The following is an 18,880-nucleotide window of genomic DNA, read 5'->3' as shown; positions in this document are numbered from 1 at the left end:
CGCCCTCCCGCTTCCGCTCCTTAGCGTCTTGACCCACTCGTGGTGTCGCTTGTTGGGGATGGCGGCGGGAGGCGACCATGGCGCGCCTGACAGCTACCGCTCACCGCTTGCTTCCCGCTACGCCAGCCCCGAGATGTGCTTCGTGTTTAGCGACAGGTACAAATTCCGGACGTGGCGGCAGCTCTGGCTGTGGCTGGCAGAGGCCGAGCAGGTAAGGGTCCCAGGACTGAGGGCCGGGCGGGCAGAGGTGGCTCCACTCCAGCACGTGCTGGGCGGGGCTCCGAGTGTGGGCTTGGCCAGGGAGGCAGGGCCCGGCTATTTTAGGTCGGGTGTTCACTGTTCTCGGAACTGCGGCCCCAGGTGGACAAGGGCAGGAAGCCTCCGAGCTGCACCTGTTGCCTCCCATCCTTAGTTCTGGGAGTTTGATGCGCAGAAGAGCGATGGGAAATGCAGTGTGTCCTCTCAGGGAATGCTACTGGGCCATTCCTGCTGCAGTCCACCTCTGACTGCGCTCGCTGAAACTCATTGCCTACCATAAAAGACCCTGTAAGCTTAGTAGAGGTGTCTGCTCATTGCACCAGAGAAAAGCCAAACCTGGAGCTCGCCTGGTCTGCAGTAGGCCCCCCAGCTATTAAGAGCGGAGCTGGGATTTGGACCTGGGATAAGTCCCGAGCCTGAACTGAGCGTTTAAACCATTTCATCTTCCATAGTGCTTGTGAAGTAAGCGACAACACTAGAATCTGTGTTTGCTAGGCCACTCTTTCCAGTTCACTGGACTCTGCTTCGCCTCTGAGAAGGGTTAGATCCGGGTAGGAGTTTATTAGATGCGATTTATGGTTTCTTTTATTCAGGCAGCATGTACACCTACTCAAACCGTGCGTTTCAGAAATAAGTTCAGAGGGGCCTTCCCACAAGAGATGAAGGAAATTGAAAGTGATCCAGAGAGCTGTAATGTTTCTTCTCAAGTTTCAGAGTAAAGTGCCACCACAAGCAAGGTTGCAGTATCCTCACAAAGGGCAAAGTAAAAAACGGAACAGTCTGGTTAGTGCCTAGGACCTTAGAACCTGGGACTCCCCAAACAGGAAACTTTGATCCTAGATTCCCTGCCTAGCCCACATCACTGTGCTTCAAACATCAAATGATATACTTATGGCAGACATTCATGAGGTGCCTTCTGTGTCCCAATTGCTGCTCCAATTTTGTGTTTTCCCTGTAAAAACCCCAAATAAGACTACATTTTGTAGCTCATGAAGCCCCAAAACAACCTTGTAGGGGAAGTATTATTAGCCAGTTCATGTCTGAGGGAATATAGGTATTGAGAGATTTATGAACTATTGGCTCAGATAATAGTAAACAGTAGGACCTTAATCATGAGTTGTGCTTTGGGATATACTGTATATACTCTTCTTGTTGGATATTCCATTCTGTATATGAGATTGATAGCAGTCCTTTTGAGATTGATAGCAGTCCTTGAAACCATTTATTATCTAGTCTACACATTGTCTGAATGCATATAGTTTTTGATCTGGATTATTTGTTAGAGTAACTAAATTAGCAGCATTAGTTACATCATTACTTAAGTGATTGAGAGGAAAAAACACTAAGGAAAAACCACTGGGAAATGAGTGACCAAGAGGAATGCAGAAAATTGCAGTAGAGAAGAAAGTACAAGTTTTGACAAGATACATTGCTTGTCTTTAAAATGTCTGCCAAAAAAAAGTTTGGGAGAGAAAGCACATGTCCATAGTGTGTCTCCCTCCTGTTTTACTTAAAAAGGAACCCTGAGATGTCAAATCTAGTGACGATCTAGGTCTCAAGCAGTTCTGCTACATATGGTCACTGAACTCTTGAAATGTGGCTAAGAACTGAATTCTTTTTTGGTACTTGGGATTGAGCCCAGGGGTGTTCTCCTACTGATTCACATCCCCAGTCCTTTTTCTTTTTTATTTTGAGACAGGATCCCACTAAGTTGCTTAGGGCCTCATTAAATTGCTGAGCCTGGTCTCCAGTTTGTGATCCTCCTGCTTCAGACTCCCAAACTGCTGGGGCTATAGGAATCTGCCACCACACCTGTCAGGCCTTGTAAATTTCAAGTGAGATTTGAATAACTTCATTATTATGAATCCAGGGTTCTGAATGTGGATGATCACCTTTTCTCACTGCTACCCTCCCCGGGGTGGGATGGGGGATTTCTTAAATCTATCTTTTTTTTTTTTTTTCTGCCCCCTGCTTTTTGGGTAGCCTAATTTTTCCAGTGATAGATGAATGTAACATGTAAATGTGTTTATTTTCTCATTGCTATCTCCTGGAATTGCTTTCAGCTGTACTGAATTTGTTCTACATAATTTGTTGGTGAAGTTTACAGAATACTTAATTTTGGTTTCTCTGAGTTAATCCATCTAGGTTAAATGTGAATGTACCACACTTACTTATCCTTATTTAAACCTTAAGGATTAAATAATAAATAAAACAGAGCTCTACTTGAGAGCCGTATGGTGGTATACTCCTCTATTCCAGCACTAGGATCCTTTGAGCCCAGGAGTTTAATACTAGCCTGGGCAACATAGTGAGATCCTGTCTTTAAAAAAAAAAAAAATCAAAATCAAACCCAGAAAAACAAAGTTTTCCTCTCACAGAGTATACATATATTCTAGATTGGGAAGACAGTAAGTATGTAAAAAATGTCATGTGGTGATAACTGTTATAAATAAACCAGGCCAAAAGATAGAGTGACACAAAGGTGTTTTACAGTAAAGTCAGAGAAGACCTCTGAGTAAATGACAATTGAGCCCAGAGGCTGGCACATAGGAGGCAGTAAGCCAAGAAGAGGTATAGGGACAGAGGGAGCAGTCAAGATCAGGATTGTTTTATATATTGGCATTTAGTTAGGATATAATTTACCTTGATTTATTGACAAAGTTCTTTCACACAGTACTCCTTCCCTATTCCCCTCTCCCCCTGTTTATTTTAGGTTGGTTGCCCTAGATTTTAATTTGAGAATTGGGTGGTAGATTATCACTAGCATTTTTTTTTCAATGTCACTTCAAGTAATTGTGACACTGAGGTTGTTTGACTTTATTTTGCCTCTTCTGCAGACATTGGGTTTGCCTATAACAAATGAACAAATCCAGGAGATGAAATTAAACTTGGACAACATCGACTTTAAGATGGCAGCTGAAGAAGAGAAGCAGTTGCGACATGATGTTATGGCTCATGTACATACATTTGGCCACTGCTGTCCAAAAGCTGCAGGCATTATTCACCTGGGTGCCACCTCCTGCTATGTTGGAGACAACACAGTAAGAGCCCATGTTGTTTTTACTTAGGACTTTGTCTTTACAATGCATGTATAAATTTTAATTTTCCAAAGCATTCTTTCTTTTATAAATTTGCTGTGGCTTTAGAAAAGAAAGGACTATAACTGTTAAGTGGAACCCTTAACTAGTAAAGCCATCTTATAATCAAACATGGAAAAGTAAAAGCAAGTATTTTCCTGAGAGTTCACTAGGTACCATGCCCTATTCCGACCACATTATAGGTTTTATTTTATTTATTTATGCTTCACAACCACCATAAGAGATAGATACTATTATTTCCATTTTTAGACAACTTTTCTCAGTTTTAAAAACTCAGTGAAGTTTACCATTTTAAATGTACAGTGAGTGGTAATAAATGAATGCATTTGCTCGGCCATGACCACACACTGGTTTCTGAGTACATCTCCCAGGAGTTCTTTCCTGCCAGTTTGCAGTCAGTCCCTATTCCTCCCTCCTATCCCAGAAAACCACTGACCTGCCTTCTGTTTCTGTTTTATTCAGCTTTTTGTTCCTGTGACTAAAAAACCCTACCAGCACAATTGTAGAGAAAGAAAAGTTTATTTGGAGGCTTAAGGTTTCAGAGGTCTCAGTCCATAGACAGCAAGCTCCATTCCTTGGGGCTCGTGGTGAGGCAGGACATCATGGTGGAAGAGTGTGGCTGAGGGAAGCAGCTCACTTGATGATCAGGAAGCAGAGAGAGATCTCCACTTGCCAAATACAAATGATATATTTCAAAGTCATGCCCCTAGTGCTTTAACACCTCCAGCTACCTTGTTTGCTTTCAATTACCACTCAATTAATCACATCAGGATTAATTAACAGATTTGGTTAAGGCTCTTATAACCCAATCATTTATCCTCTAAACCTTCTTGCATTGTCTCACACATGAGCTTTTGGGAGACACCTCGCATCCAAACCATAACAGTCTCTATAGTTTTGCCCATTACAGAGATTTTATACAAATGAAATTGTGCCTATAGCAAAGAATAAAAAGGGGGCATGACTCAGTGGTAGAGTGCTTGCCTGGCATGTGTGAGGCCCTGGCTTTGATCCTCAGCACCACATATAAATTTAAAGAAAAAAAAAATCCACTGACAACTAAATAATATATATTTTTTTTAAGAGAGAGAATTTTTAATATTTATTTTTTAGTTTTCGGCGGACACAACATCTTTTTTTTTTTTTTAAAGAGAGAGAATTTTTTAATATTTATTTTTTAGTTTTTTCGGCAGACACAATATCTTTGTATGTGGTACTGAGGATCGAACCCAGGCCACACGCATGCCAGGCGAGCGCGCTACCGCTTGAGCCACATCCCCAGCCCCACTAAATAATATTTTTAAGAAATAAATAAAAAGGTCTGGGGACATGGCTCAGTGGTAGAGTACCCCTGGGTTTAATCCTTAGAAACACACAAAAAAAATGTGGGCTGGGGATGTGGTTCAGTGGTGGAGCATTTGTCTGGCAAGCATGGGCCCTAGGTTTGATTGCCAGCAGCACAAAAAAAAAAAAAAAAAAAAAAGAAAGAAAGAAAAGAAAAGAAAGAAAGAAAGAAAAAGAAATTTGAGGAAGAAGCCAGTAACTTAAATTGCTGTCAATACTTTGACCCTTCCTCATGCTGGAAAGGAACTCACATGTTAAGCAAGTACCCTACTGCTAAATTACATCCAGCCCACTTACGGGCATCTATGTAATTGGTCAGATAATAGAAAAACAGTCTTCTTGGAAAGATTCTTTTTAAAAATGTGCCCATCGTAGGGCCGAAGTGCAGCCTAGTCAAGGCTGGATTTAGTCCCCAGTACCCACAAAAAAATACCCAGTGTGTAGCTGGTCTCAGCAGTTATTGTCATGTTTAAGCATGTGTTGGAGTTGTCTGAAATACATCTCTAATCTCCCTCAGGAGCAGCTTTAAGTTTTCTAAACCTTGATGTTCTGGTCTGTGCCTTTCCTTGTTAGCAACTATGGTTAGAAAAAAGGAGGAGAAAAGTAGTAGAATGGGAACATATGGGAGTTTCTGAGAGCCTCAGGCAATCCTCTGAATAGATACAAATACATTGACTTGCACATTTTTTAGTCATTTGTAGATACAACATACATATAAGTGTAAAGCTTCTGCTACAGTGAATCCCGGAAGTCCTACTGTGCGTTTGAAACAATAATCTGAAAAGATCCACCTTTGTTAGCATCTTCTGGCATATACAGTGGGTTGCTAAAGGTTATTTAGTTGCTAGCTAAGAAACCCAGCTGTGATGGCCAGAAAGTGTTAGGTAATAATACTGTTTGATAAAGCGACCATTGTATTTTTCTTTGCAGGACTTGATTATTCTTAGAAATGCTTTTGACTTGCTTTTGCCGAAGGTAAGAGATGGGCAGATGTTTCCTGCCAGCTCTCAATTTCCCTCTGACAAGAGATGGGAAATTATATAACAAAAACATAATACTAATCTCATCATTTTCTCAGGTGAATGTTCCCATATTGAATGTGTAGAGCTAATTGTCTCTTGAGTTAAAACAATGTAAGTGAATACTTTTTAAAGCATAGGCTTTTAAATGAAGGAAGTAAGGAGAGGCATGTTGCTGGAATATAGGTAAGGATCATGATTTTATTCTGTTTTTCTACAATTGACAAAATAGTTTGTGACTTTTTAGGTAATCAGTTTGTTTTTTGTCTTATTTTGTTGTTTGGGGTTTTTTTAAGTGTTTGGGATTGAGCCCAGGGCCTGGCACATGCTAGGCATACACTCTACTCCTGAGCTATATCCCTAACTCCTTTTTTTTTTTTTTTTTTTATTTTGAGATGGGGGTCTCCTAAGTTGCCCAAACTGGCCTGGAATTTATAATCCTCCTGCCTTAGTCTCCTAAGTCACTGGGATCAAAAGTGTGCACTGCCACACCTGGCTTCAACCCAGGTTTTCGTTTGCAGTCCTAGGGATTGAAATCAGGGGCTCTTTACCATTGAACTATAGCCTCGGCCCTTTTTATTTTTTATTTTGAGATAGAGTCACTAAAGCCTAGGCTGGCCTTAAATTTACAATTCTCTTGCTTTAGCCTCCTGGGTAGATGGGATTACAGGCATGCACCACTGTACCTGGCTCAACTCAGTTTTTTGATTGTTGATGGTTATGATCACAGATCAGGGCACTTTAGATTATGAAAATGAAAAAGTATGGATGCTAACTTTGATGAGTTGGAGGTCTAATTTTATGTAAAGTCATCTAAAAGTTTAGTTCTTAATTATGTGATGAAGTCATTGTGAATTCACCATTTTTCCACCACGTGGTCTCTTTTGTAGCTTGCCAGAGTGATCTCTCGGCTTGCCGACTTTGCTAAGGAACATGCCAATCTGCCTACCTTAGGTTTTACACATTTCCAGTAAGTGACAAGATTACTTCTTGGGAATTGGATTTCTTATGTGTATATGGATTTCAGTTAAAAGGGAGACTTTGGATTTGCCTATTCTAGACATTTCATATAAGTGGAATCATTTACAATGTGTTACCTTTTGTGACTACCTTCTTTCATTTAGCCTAATTTTTTCAGTTTTCATTCATTTTGTAGCATGTGTCAGAACTTCATTTCTTTTTCTAGCCAAATAACATTGCATTGCATGGATAGCCCACATTTTGTTTACCTACTCATCAGTTGATAGGTATTTGGTTTGTTTCTACCTTGAATAATGGTAGAATAATGCTACTGTGAATAAGCCTATGAAATTAATTTGTTTGTTTATACCAGTAATCTATTAGCAGGAGTTAACAAGAACAAATACCATGAGATTAACTTGGGGGTGCTGTAGCTTGTGAGAAGCCTACTATAGACCTTAATAGTGCTGTGCCTTGATGTCACTAGCTGTCAGTATCCAGAAGTTCCACTTGGGATGGGGTAGGGTCTCTATTAGAACTTGGACATATTGCAGCATGATCATATTTTATGTTCAGAAACAAACCATGAGTACATTGATTTAGACTTCAGAAATAAAGCCATTGGTTGTTATGTTAGAGTCCTTTCTCCATAGCATGCTTGCCCTCACAAAGGCTGCTTTTACTACCAATCCAAGGTAGCCTTCTCCAGTGTCATTCTCTCTCTAGGGGTGAGGGGGTCTGGGGTGGATACTGAGGATTAAGCTCAGAGGTGCTATATCACTAAGCTGCATCCTTTTTTATTTTTATTTATTTATTTATTTATTTATTTTTTAAGAGAGAGTGAGAGAGGAGAGAGAGAGATAGAGAGAGAATTTTTTAATATTTATTTTTTAGTTCTCGGCAGACACAACATCTTTGTTGGTATGTGGTGCTGAGGATCGAACCCGGGCCGCACGCATGCTAAGCGAGCGCGTTACCGCTTGAGCCATATCCCCAGCCCCAATTTATTTATTTTTTAAATATTTTTTTAGTTGTAGATGGACACATTATCCTTATTTTATTTATTTATTTTTATGCGATGCTGAGGATCGAACCCAGTACCTCACACATGCTAGGCAAGCGTTCTACCACTGAGCCACAACACCAGCCCCATTCTTTTTTATTTTGAGACAGGTCTCAAAAGGCTGGCCTTAAACTTGGTGATCCTGCTCAGCCTCCTAAGTAGCTGGGATTTCAGGCATGCTGCCTGACTTTATTCTGCTAATTTGTTCCTCCCTGTACCTGCCTGGAATGGCCTCAAGCTTCCACTGGCAACTTAGTCTACAGGGATGTCCCCTACTACTTTGGTGAAATGTTTCCCTTAGTGTTACATAGCTCTGCATTTCAGTTCCCCCAAGGTATAGAGTAGATGTGTCCTGCTGCCTGGTCCCAGCTTCCCTCCTTGATATTCACAGTGACTCCCTGGAAACAAAATGACTCTCGGCAAGTTGAAGTTCTTGTAAAGGGACTAGTTTCTTTCCCTACCAAGCAAGAGGAATTTTTTTTTCCTTGTTATTTTGGGAAACTTTTTGTGTTGCAGACTAGAACTCCAGAGTCCATTGTTTGCCCTGGCTCTGTCAGCTGGAAGGGAACTGCCCAGATTCAGTTCCTTAGGAAAGAGCCACTTGGAAATTCTCTGGGCTTCTTTGAATTTGTACACTAATAGCAATATAACTGGAGGCCCTCGGGAGCCTTCAGGATCCTCCTTAATTATTATTTGCTCAAACTTTTATCTCTAGTTTTGTCTTCACTGGTTTTGTCAACTCTTAACTTTTTGTCAACCAGCTTCCAAGAGATAATGGCTGCTGGGCATGTTTGGGCACACCTGTAATCTCAAATAGCTTGGGGTCTGAACAACGAGATTTCCAAGTTTGAGGCCAGCCTCAGCAACTTAGTGAGACCCTGTCTCAAAAAAAAAAGAAAAAGGGCTGGCAATGTGGCTCAGTGGTAAAGCATCCCTGGGTTCAATCCCCACTACCAAATAAAAGTGATAATGGCTCATTAGAAGAAGAAATGAAGTCTTTGTCAAGGTAGACCTTGGTGTGAGTCCTTCATGTGTTCTCTTTGGGTTGTTTTCAGGCCTGCCCAACTGACCACAGTTGGAAAACGTTGCTGTCTTTGGATTCAAGATCTTTGCATGGATCTCCAGAATTTGAAGCGGGTCCGTGATGACCTGCGCTTCCGTGGAGTGAAGGGCACCACTGGCACTCAGGCTAGCTTCTTGCAGCTCTTCGAGGGAGATCACCAAAAGGTATTCTGAAAGTGACCTGGGAAATGCATAAACTTGTTAGTGACAGCCCAAGAAATAAGGCTGGCCCCCAGAATGGATGGAGATTGATCCCAGAATAGTCTGTAAGGAAGTCCAAAGGCCAAGGCAGGATGGATTGTTGATGTACACTCACACTGGACTCCTGGGTTTCTATTGGGATGTGTCTTTTCTCTCCAAGGTGGAGCAGCTGGACAAGATGGTGACAGAAAAGGCAGGGTTTAAGAGGTAGGTATGTGGGTAAAGTGTTGGCCTCTCAGATAAGTTGATAACAGGCCTGTATTCATTTTACTAATAATTTGATAGTTACTTTTCTGGCCTTTTTTCTCTTAGTTCTACCCATTTTCTTCAATCTCTGACCTGGGTTTTATTTTCTTATGACCTGAATTATTTTTTAATGTTTTTCTTTGCAGTATAGAGAAGTAAACTTAAGGCCACATTCATGCTACGCATGTGCTCTGCTGAGTTATACCTGCTGTCCTGGATTCTCTTTTCTTTCAATTTGCAAGAAAAAAGGAAACTATTTATTTCTGAATTCTTCAGAATAGCCTTCTCTTCTTTGTTTCTTTCCTGGGGACTTCAGTGGGTTAGTCTAAACCTGACCATTTCAACTGAGGTCTAGTAGGCTCCATGGCTGCTTCTACCAGACATTTCCTTCAAGCTTTGGCAGAATATGGGCACACTAGGTCACATTCTTTATTGGGTAAGGACAGCTTCCTAAGGACTAGTAAAAAGGGTGAAACAACATTTTGTTCAGGAGCAGTTTACTGGTTTACTGGTCAGGTCCTCTGGGTTTAGTGGGACTGAGCACACTACGTGGTATCTCCATGTTGCCTAGTATCTGCTTTTGTTTGTTGAAGAGTCATGTTTTGAGGTTATAACAAATCTGTTTTCTATTTATATCTAGGGCTTTTATCATCACAGGGCAGACATACACACGAAAAGTAGACATTGAGGTGTTGTCTGTGCTGGCTAGCTTGGGAGCATCAGTGCACAAGGTGAGATTTACCATGAAATGGGAGCTTTGGACACCATAGCAGACTGAATCAACTTCAGACTTTCACCCAATCCTGCCTCTCAATCATACTTCAATTTTGATAATTTGGGACCTGTAAACGGAGCCCTTATATTAAGGGGTGTCAAAGAGAAAGAGTAGTGTCAGCATTCTCTTTAGAGTTACTTCAGTACTGGACATGGTGGCATATGCCTGAAATCTGCTCAGGAGGATTACAAATTCAAGACTAGCCTTAGTAACTTATTAAGACCTAATATCAAAAAATAAAAAGGGGGGCTGGGGATGTGGCTCAAGTGGTAGCGCGCTCGCCTGGCATGTGTGCGGCCCGGGTTCGATCCTCATCACCACATACCAACAAAGATGTTGTGTCCGCCGAGAACCAAAAAATAAATATTAAAAAAATTCACTCTCTCTCTCTCTCTCTCTCTCTCTCTCTCTCTCTTTCTCCTCTCTCACTTTCTCTTTAAAAAGAAAAATAATAATTTCCTTTTAAAAAATAAAAATAAAAAAAAATAAAAAGGGCCAGGAACGTAGCTCAATGGTAGGGAATCCCTAGGCTCAGTACCATAAAAAATAAAAAGCACTTATTGCAAGGATTGTAAAATGTCCATCTCTTTGAGGTTTATGTTAAGATTAATCTTGCCATTGCCATTCCAAGATGTCTTAAGTAGTGCTTCACAACAGCATTCCCTGCTCCTTTAACTTGTCATTCCAACAAGCCTGAGTGAGATGCTCCCAGGAGCTGTTGGGTAGGGCGTGGCGTTCAGTTCAGCATTGGCACACATAAAGAGCTCACCTTCTCTCCAGACTCATCCCACCTCCTACCTTACTGTCCTGTGTATCGAATGTGTGAAGTGATGCCTGTTCCTCTGCTTTCCTCCAGATTTGCACTGATATACGCCTCCTGGCAAATCTCAAGGAGATGGAGGAGCCGTTTGAAAAACAGCAGATTGGTGAGTGTTAGGTGGAGACCTGGGAGCATCACAGCTGCTGCAGAGGCATATGAACATGTGCTAAGAGCTCACCCAGAGGCAGACACCCTGTCCTCTGAAGTCTTTCTGCCTTTGCATCTTGTTGTCTTACATGGACAGGCTCGAGTGCGATGCCATACAAGAGGAACCCCATGCGCTCAGAACGTTGCTGCAGCCTTGCCCGTCACCTGATGACCCTTCTCATGGATCCACTGCAGACAGCTTCTGTGCAGTGGTTTGAACGCACACTGGATGATAGTGCCAACCGGTCAGTGACGGGAATGTTATAGTGTGTTGTGAATAGGACAAAAGAATGGGCTTGGAAGCAAAAGGATAAATATTTGAGTTTGGCATGGTGGCACATCTATTATCCAAGCTACTCAGGAGGCTCAGGCAGGAAGATCACAAGTTTAAGGCCAGGCTGGGCAATTTAGGGAGACCTATCTCATTATCAGTTAGACTTGGGACATAGCTCAGTGGTAGAACACTTGCCTAGCATGTATGAAACTCTGGGCTAAATCTGCATTACTAAAAAATAAACTAAAAAGGACATATTTGAGCACCCCTGAAATCTCGTAGCGAGGGCTAAGGGTGTGGCTTAGAGATAAAGCATTTGCCTAGCATGCACAAGGCTCAGTCCATCTGCAGGACTGCAGTGAAGAAAAAAAGCAAAGAACAATGTGAGCTGGGTATGGTGGTGGATGCCTGTAGTCCTGGCTACTCAGGAGGCTGAGGATTGCTTAGGAATTTGAGGCCAACCTGGACAACAGATAGACACCCTATCTCAAAGCCAAAAATAATGTGGGATTAATGATTTAATGTATACAGGGTACTTTTGGAGGAAAGAGGAGGGAATAGTGTTGGTAGAACAAGGAAAAGTTTCAGACTTTTCTTTGGGGGTGGCGGGGGGGTGGAGACACTAGTGATTGAACTTGGGCATTTTACCACTGAGCCCCATCTGAACCCCCAAATCCCCCCTTCTTTTTTTTTTTTAAGAGAAGTTCTCACTAAGTTGCTGAGGCTGGCCTCAAACTTGTGATCCTCCTGCCTTAGCCTCTTGGCTCACTACGATTACAGTTGTGCACTTCTGCACCTGGCTGGCTTCAAACATTTAAGACAAGAAAAGAATCATGTTTAAAGGCTAAAGGCAGGAGAAAGAACACCTTAAGTTACTAATAGCTGGGTAGCACTGAGGATTGAAGTCAAATGTGGTAGGATGCAGAACAAGATTACAGACAGTAGCCAGTTTATGGAGGGCCTCATAGGCTCTGTAACTCTGTGAACTTATAGCAGATAATGGTTAATGAGTATTAGAATCTAAAATCATAACAACATTTTTATTAGTCATATGATGGGTCAGAAGGAGTTTATAAATACCTATAAGGTACCAATATGAACATGGTTTTCTAGTACGCATTCAAAGCAGATTCACACAGTACTCTTGTTGTTTGCATAATATTGGGATTTCTTGAGTGGAAAAGAATGTTGTAGTTAAAACTAGCTCATGTGAACTCCCTTCAGAAGTTAGCCTTTTATAAAGTTGTCCTTTGCAATCTGAGGGGATTATTTTCAGGGCCCTTCATAGAAACCCCAAATTTTCAGAAGCTCCAGTCCCTCATATAACATGGGGTAGTATTTGCATGGAACCTATACAGATACTTTAAATCATCTCTAGATTGCTTATAATACCTAATATAGTATAAGTGCTATGTAAGTATTTGTTATATTGCATTATTTAGGGATTAATATCAAGAAAATAATATGTGTGTTCATACTGATGCCTTTTTTTCTTTTTTGAGTATTTTCCATCCAAAGTTGGCTGAATCTATGGGTGCTGCATGCTTGGTTACAGAGGTCAACTGTAATTTTTAGCAGGTGGTGACCTAATCTGATTTGCCTGCTAAGACACCTTGGCACAAATTGTAGAATCAGTCAGATCCTGTCAGAACAAGTTAGAAGGCTGCTTTAAAATTCCAAGCTCATGTTGGCACAGTGGCTATGTAAATGGAAAGAAAGAAGGTGGCAGAGTCAGGCAGCTGGGTGCAGTGGCACATTCCTATAGTCCCACGTGCTTAGGAGGCTGAGGGAGGATCATTGGACCTCACAAAGAATTCGAGCCAAGCATGGTGGTACACACCTGAAATCCCAGCAGGTTAGGAGGCTGAGCCAGGAGGAACTCAAATTTGAGGCCTGTCTCACCAACTAGCAAGATTCTTAGTACCTAGTGAGACCCTGTCTTGAAACTAAAATAAAAAGGACTGGGGTTATGGTTCAGTGTTAAGAGTGTTCCAGGGTTCAATCTCCAGTATCTGATACACCCCCCCCCCCGGCCTGCAAAAAGGCAGAGTGATTAGCCTTGGTGTTTGATTGGGGTTAATATAAAGAACTTGATGATTGGGATGACAGTGGCATTTACTGCAGGAGGAGCTCCAAGGGAGACAGCAGGTTTGCAATAGGGAGGGGGCAATGAGGAGGAAGCTGAAGCTGGGGTTTGAGGTACCTGTGGGTCAGCCAGGGGAATCTCTCAGATAAGGTCTGGCACTGGGGTGAGTGGTCTGGACTAGATGTGGTAGTTTTGAGGGTCATGGGGACATGGGGTGGGGGAAGTCACAGACTGATGAAGAAAACTGCCTGAACAGTACATACAGCATGAAAAGCCAGTGGGCACCTCTTTGGGACATGCCCAAGATATTGAATTTGTTTGTAGGGATAACTGAATGGCTGTTTGTTTTGTAGACGAATCTGTTTGGCTGAGGCATTTCTTACGGCAGATACTATATTGAACACATTACAAAACATTTCTGAAGGACTGGTGGTGTACCCCAAAGTAAGATGCCTGGATTAAAAGTAAAGTATTGTGGGGGTTGGAATGTGGGAAGGAGAGTTCTCAGGAGTGTGTGTTTGGGGTGAGTGTTGTATTCTCCTCCATAGGGTGTCTCTCTTACCTGGATCTGTTTTTTTGTTGTTGTGTTGTTTTGTTTTTTGTACTAGGGATTGAACCTGGGGGCATTTAACCCCTGAGCCATATCCTCAGCCTGTTTTGCTTTTGATTTTGAGCCAGGGTCTCACTGAGTTGCCTAGGGCCTCACTAAGTTGCTTCTGAGGCTAGCTTTCAATTTGTGGTCCTCTTGCCTTATCCTCCAGATTCTGGGATTATGGGTATGCACCATTGCACCTGGCTTTTATACTCAAGTTCTTAGAGTGGAGCACTGAATTATCAAGTTTGAGGTTTTAGAGCTGTTCCTATGAAGCAGCTTCTGAAAATTAAGTTTACTTTGATTTTTAAAATCAAAGTAACTGGGTGTAGTGGTGCATGCCTATAATTCCAGTTGCTCAGGAGGCTGAGGCAGGAGAATATCAAGTTCCAGTCCAGCCTGGGCAATTTAGTGAGACGCTGTCTCAAAAATAAAAGGGCTGGGGTTGTAGTTCAGTAATAGATGATTTCTGGGTTCAGTCCCCAGTACTGAAATCAGTCGATCTCTGGATTTGGTGGGGGTGGAAGGGAGTTTAAAAAAAAAAAAAAAAAGTAAACAATACAGTTCAGAATAAAATAACTCATTTATCTCCATCTGTAACTAATGGTAGTCCATGTCCCTGCTTTGTATTTTACTTGATGAAGTTGGTATCTTTCTATGTATATACCTTCTTGAGGTGTCTGTCTTGCTCATTCACCTTTTCTTTTCTTCTAGGTCATTGAACGGCGCATTAGGCAGGAACTGCCTTTCATGGCTACAGAGAACATCATCATGGCCATGGTCAAAGCTGGGGGTAGCCGCCAGGTGTGCAGCCCCTCATGCTCTTGGAAAAATTGAGAGTCTTGCTGTCTTCCCCTAGAAAAACTGTTGAAGGAAGGCTTTTCTTTCTTGACCTTCTTTCATAGTATGGGCATAGAACAGTGACTATATTCATTCATTTGTTCATTAGTCCTTCCTTTCTTCCTTTCTATTTTTTTTGGTATTGGGAATTGAACCCACGGGCACATTATCACTGAGCTACATCTCCAGCCCTTTTTATTTTTTTTATTTTTAGACAGGATGTAAGTTGATTTAGAACTTACTAAGTTGCTGGGGCTGGACTTGAACCTATGCTCCTCCTGCCTCAGCCTCCCAAGTCATTGGGGTTATAGGAGTATACCATCCATCGTTCCTGGCACAGTGACTATATTCTGCCATCTTTGGAAAGAGATAGTGTTATACTCAGTTTATTAAAAAATGAATGTGGCTTAGTGGTACAGTGCTTGCCTAGCATGTGAGGTCCTGGGTTCAATCCCCAGAAGCACCAAAAAAAAAAAAAAAATCACTTGCCTGGTATGGTGGTACATTCCTATAATCCCAGTGGCTCAGGAGGCTGAGGTAGGAGGATTGCAAATTCAAGGCCAGCCTCAGCAACTTAACAAGATATATCTCAAAAAATTTAGAAAGGCTGGGGATATAGCTCAGCTGTAAACATCCGTAAGTTCAGTCCACAGTACTGAACTTTTTTTGTAGAAAAAGATCCACCTTAGTGAAGGAATTAGGTCTGAGTTTCCATAGGAAGTGAGCAGGAAGCAAGAGCAAAAAGTTCATGAGGGTTTTGAGAAGAGGATCATCCATCTCAAGATCTTCCTAAAATATGGTCAGAGTTGAGATATGTACAGACTGAGGGCACCATCTCTGCCTGGAGCAGTTTTGAAGTGAAGTGTATAATGACTTTTCAAGTGTGTTCAAACACAGTTATTAGTGAACTAACACTACCAGTTTTTTTTTCCCATTAGGATTGCCATGAGAAAATTAGAGTGCTTTCCCAGCAAGCAGCTGCTGTTGTTAAGCAGGAAGGAGATGACAATGACCTCATAGAACGAATCCAGTCTGATGCCTACTTCACTCCCATTCATTCCCAGTTGCAGCATTTACTGGATCCTTCTTCTTTCATTGGTCGTGCCCCCCAGCAGGTAAGCATCCATCAGAAGGCTGAGAAGTCTTCCTCTCTTTACTCTGTTGAATTGAAGAACAGAGGTTACTCTTGTTGGTGCTCTTTTAACTAGGAGGCTACTTAGAAATCAGAATACGTTGGTGGCAAAAGCTGTTTAAAAGATTTGGCTGTTTTGAGTTGCCTTAAGTATCTCCCCCCCTCTGGATTTCTTGGTATTCTTTTCATCTCACAGCGGTATTGTAAGGGTTGAAATGCGTAGTGCTTAGTGTAAGGTAAGTACTTAATAAAATGTTATGTCATTTTCTCTTAGCCTTTGGGAAAAGACTAGTTTTATCTGTAGTAGACACAGACAAGGGGGTGAAGAGGAGGTTCATCACTTGGCAGCTGGTCACGTGGGGCAGGGGAGGAGGAGGAACCAAGAATACCCTCATGGCAGCTGGGTGGAAATGGTGAGGCCATCTGAGGGAACATAGGTTGGGCTGGGCTGTGGGAAGGTGGTGTATGTGGGCATTGTGGATTGAGTTGCCTCTGGCTAGGGAGAGGTTTTTTTGGGGGGGGGAGGGGTGGATACTGGGGATTGAACTCAGGGGCACTCCACTACTGAGCCACATCCTCAGCCCTATTTTGTATTTTATTTAGAGACAAGGTCTCATTGACCCTAGTGCCTCACCATTGCTGAGGCCGGCTTTGAACTCGAGATCCTCCTGTCTCAGCCTCCCAAGCTGCTGGAGTTACAGGCGTGTGCCACTGTGTCCAGCTAGGGAGAGATTTTTGATAGGCATTTGAGGAAAACAGATGCTCAGTGTTGGAATAAAGCCCTATTAAATTAGGTCTTAGTGATATCAACTGATGCTAATATTTTCTGAACATTTTATTTTGTATTTTTGCTTTCCTCTTTGGCAGGTACAGAGATTCTTAGAAGAGGAGGTATATCCCCTGTTAAAACCTTATGAAAGTGTGATGAAGGTGAAAGCAGAATTATGTTTGTAGAGTTTGAAGAGAATTAAATGAAAAATCATTGCTGGTTTGTTAACTTTATTGCTGACACATGAAAGTAATGTTACTGTAGTGCCTTGTTTTACAACAAGAATTGTTACCTTAAATTGATATAGTCCTTTTTTCTTTCTAAGGTTTAACACTGCACAACAAAGTGAACTGTACTTAACTCTGTGTTTTGTTTTGTTTTTTCCTGCTGTTGTGGTTGTACTGGGATTGAACCCAGGGCTTTCTGCCACCAAGCTACATTCCCTGGCCTTTTTTTTTTTTTCTTTTCAAACCAGGTGTCACTAAGTTGCTGAGTCTGGCCTCAAACTTTTGACTTTCCGGCCTCTGCCTTCTGAGTTGCTAGGATTACAGGGGCGCTAAGGTCCCTGGCTGAAAAAAATCTGTTGTTTAGAAGATTTACATATGACCCAGAATTAGGAGAATAACTAAGATTTCATCTAACAAGGATAAATTTAAATCAACTTTTAACTCAGTATGAGCCAGAACTGAGAAAACAGTTCCTGATCTAAGGGTAACCCAGAGCACCAACATCCAAAGAAGATTTTGTGGTAAAGTAACTCATCCCCACCAAGATGTGTTCTTATCAAATGTAGTCAACTGGACACAAATTTAACTAGTTAAATTTAGTTAGTTCTTTTTTTTTTTTTTTTTTTTTTTTTAAGAGAGAGAGAGAGAGAGAAAGAGAATTTTTAATATTTTTTATTTTTTAGTTATCCGCGGACACAACATCTTTGTTTTGTATGTGGTGCTGAGGATCGAACCCGGGCCTCACGCATGCCAGGCGAGCGCGTTACCGCTTGAGCCACATCCCCAGCCCCCCTAGTTAGTTCTAAATGTAATTAGAAATCAAAACTAAGCTTGGTTTCTCTGCTCTGAATTGTGGTATTGGTATGACATCTTTACCTCATGAGTGCTATGTATAGGGAAATTCTTTTTTTTTTTTTTTTTTTTAAGAGTTACAATAAAAATCTTTATTTAGGTTTGGTCAGTACAGGTAAGATATACTGGAGTCACAGAGCAATATGCATTAACAGGATACAACAGTTCATAAAAATTGAGTTAACTATGCACACAAATATCTTAAACATTCAGTCACCTAAAGAGAAAATGCACAGATGTATGGTGGAAAAAATTGTATCTAACACTGAAACTACTATAGGATTCCATCAACAAGTCCAACTTTTAGTGATAAAAATCTACGGTACTGGGCAAACTTGGCAGTCATAAACCCACATCTACTCTAACAAGTCTGAATGGTGCGGAAGTATATAACAGCATGAGGAAGAATGCCCTTACACAGCACGGGTTCTAGAGACACAGATTTATACAGACATCATTGTGTTATACTTTTAAGGAAAGATTTCCATTTACAACTTCACATTAACTCATATAAAAATAACTTGACCCTACACAAAATGTCCTTTTAGCAACATTCAAAGTAATTAACTGTTACAATTTCCAAAGTGGCAGAGGTATTGAAGCCAGGGAAAAAAAGAAAAAAGGGGAAAAAGAAAAGAATCAAACAAAACAAAAAACACACCCATAAAAAGGCAAGTTGTGACAAAAAGTATGCATCAATTTTCTGGACAGTATCCTCTCCCAAATTAAATGACACTGTATAAAAATTTGCTGGAAAAATATTACAAAACTGAACCCTGTACATTTACACTTGAGTCCAAGCCATTCTGAACGTGGCAGGAACCCACAGTTCGGTTACCTTTCCCACTCACTGCTTTCTCCTCTTGAGGGTCATGATTGGAGTCTGTGTCATTTGAATGATGTGTAAGAGAATTTTCACTATAGGGAAATTCTTAAGAGGCCTGTCTTCTATTCTAGACAGGAAGAAACACATAAACAATACTAACATTGCATGGAGGAAGAGTGGCTTGATTATCTTTTGTCATAAGAGTTAAAACCAAGATCAGCGGCTGGGGTTGTGGCTCAGTGGTAGAGTGCTCACCTACTACGTGTAAGGCCCTGGGTTCGATCCTCAG

The 18,880-nt window shown here is 41.5% G+C and overlaps 1 protein-coding gene across 2 annotated transcripts; it reads left to right on the top strand.

Moving 5' to 3' along the window:
- Window positions 1–17,046, top strand: Adsl (adenylosuccinate lyase). 2 transcript variants are annotated; one of them, XM_005322227.5, is made up of 13 exons: window positions 1–211; window positions 3,096–3,299; window positions 5,631–5,675; window positions 6,610–6,689; window positions 8,798–8,969; window positions 9,166–9,212; window positions 9,892–9,982; window positions 10,883–10,952; window positions 11,091–11,238; window positions 13,707–13,797; window positions 14,660–14,749; window positions 15,724–15,900; window positions 16,785–17,046. In XM_005322227.5, exons 1-13 carry the CDS (start codon window positions 59–61, stop codon window positions 16,869–16,871), a joined length of 1,455 nt encoding a protein of 484 aa, XP_005322284.1. In that variant the 5' UTR covers window positions 1–58; the 3' UTR covers window positions 16,872–17,046. The 2 variants fall into 2 exon arrangements, with proteins under 2 accessions (XP_005322284.1, XP_013212776.1); XM_013357322.4 differs by lacking the exon at window positions 5,631–5,675.
- Window positions 17,047–18,880: the final 1,834 nt, after the last annotated feature.

The sequence above is a fragment of the Ictidomys tridecemlineatus genome, chromosome 6 (assembly GCF_052094955.1).
Source record: "Ictidomys tridecemlineatus isolate mIctTri1 chromosome 6, mIctTri1.hap1, whole genome shotgun sequence".
Lineage (NCBI taxonomy): Eukaryota > Metazoa > Chordata > Mammalia > Rodentia > Sciuridae > Ictidomys > Ictidomys tridecemlineatus.
The sequence above is the reverse complement of the archived record's forward strand: the minus strand, read 5'-3'. Positions and strand labels throughout refer to the sequence as shown.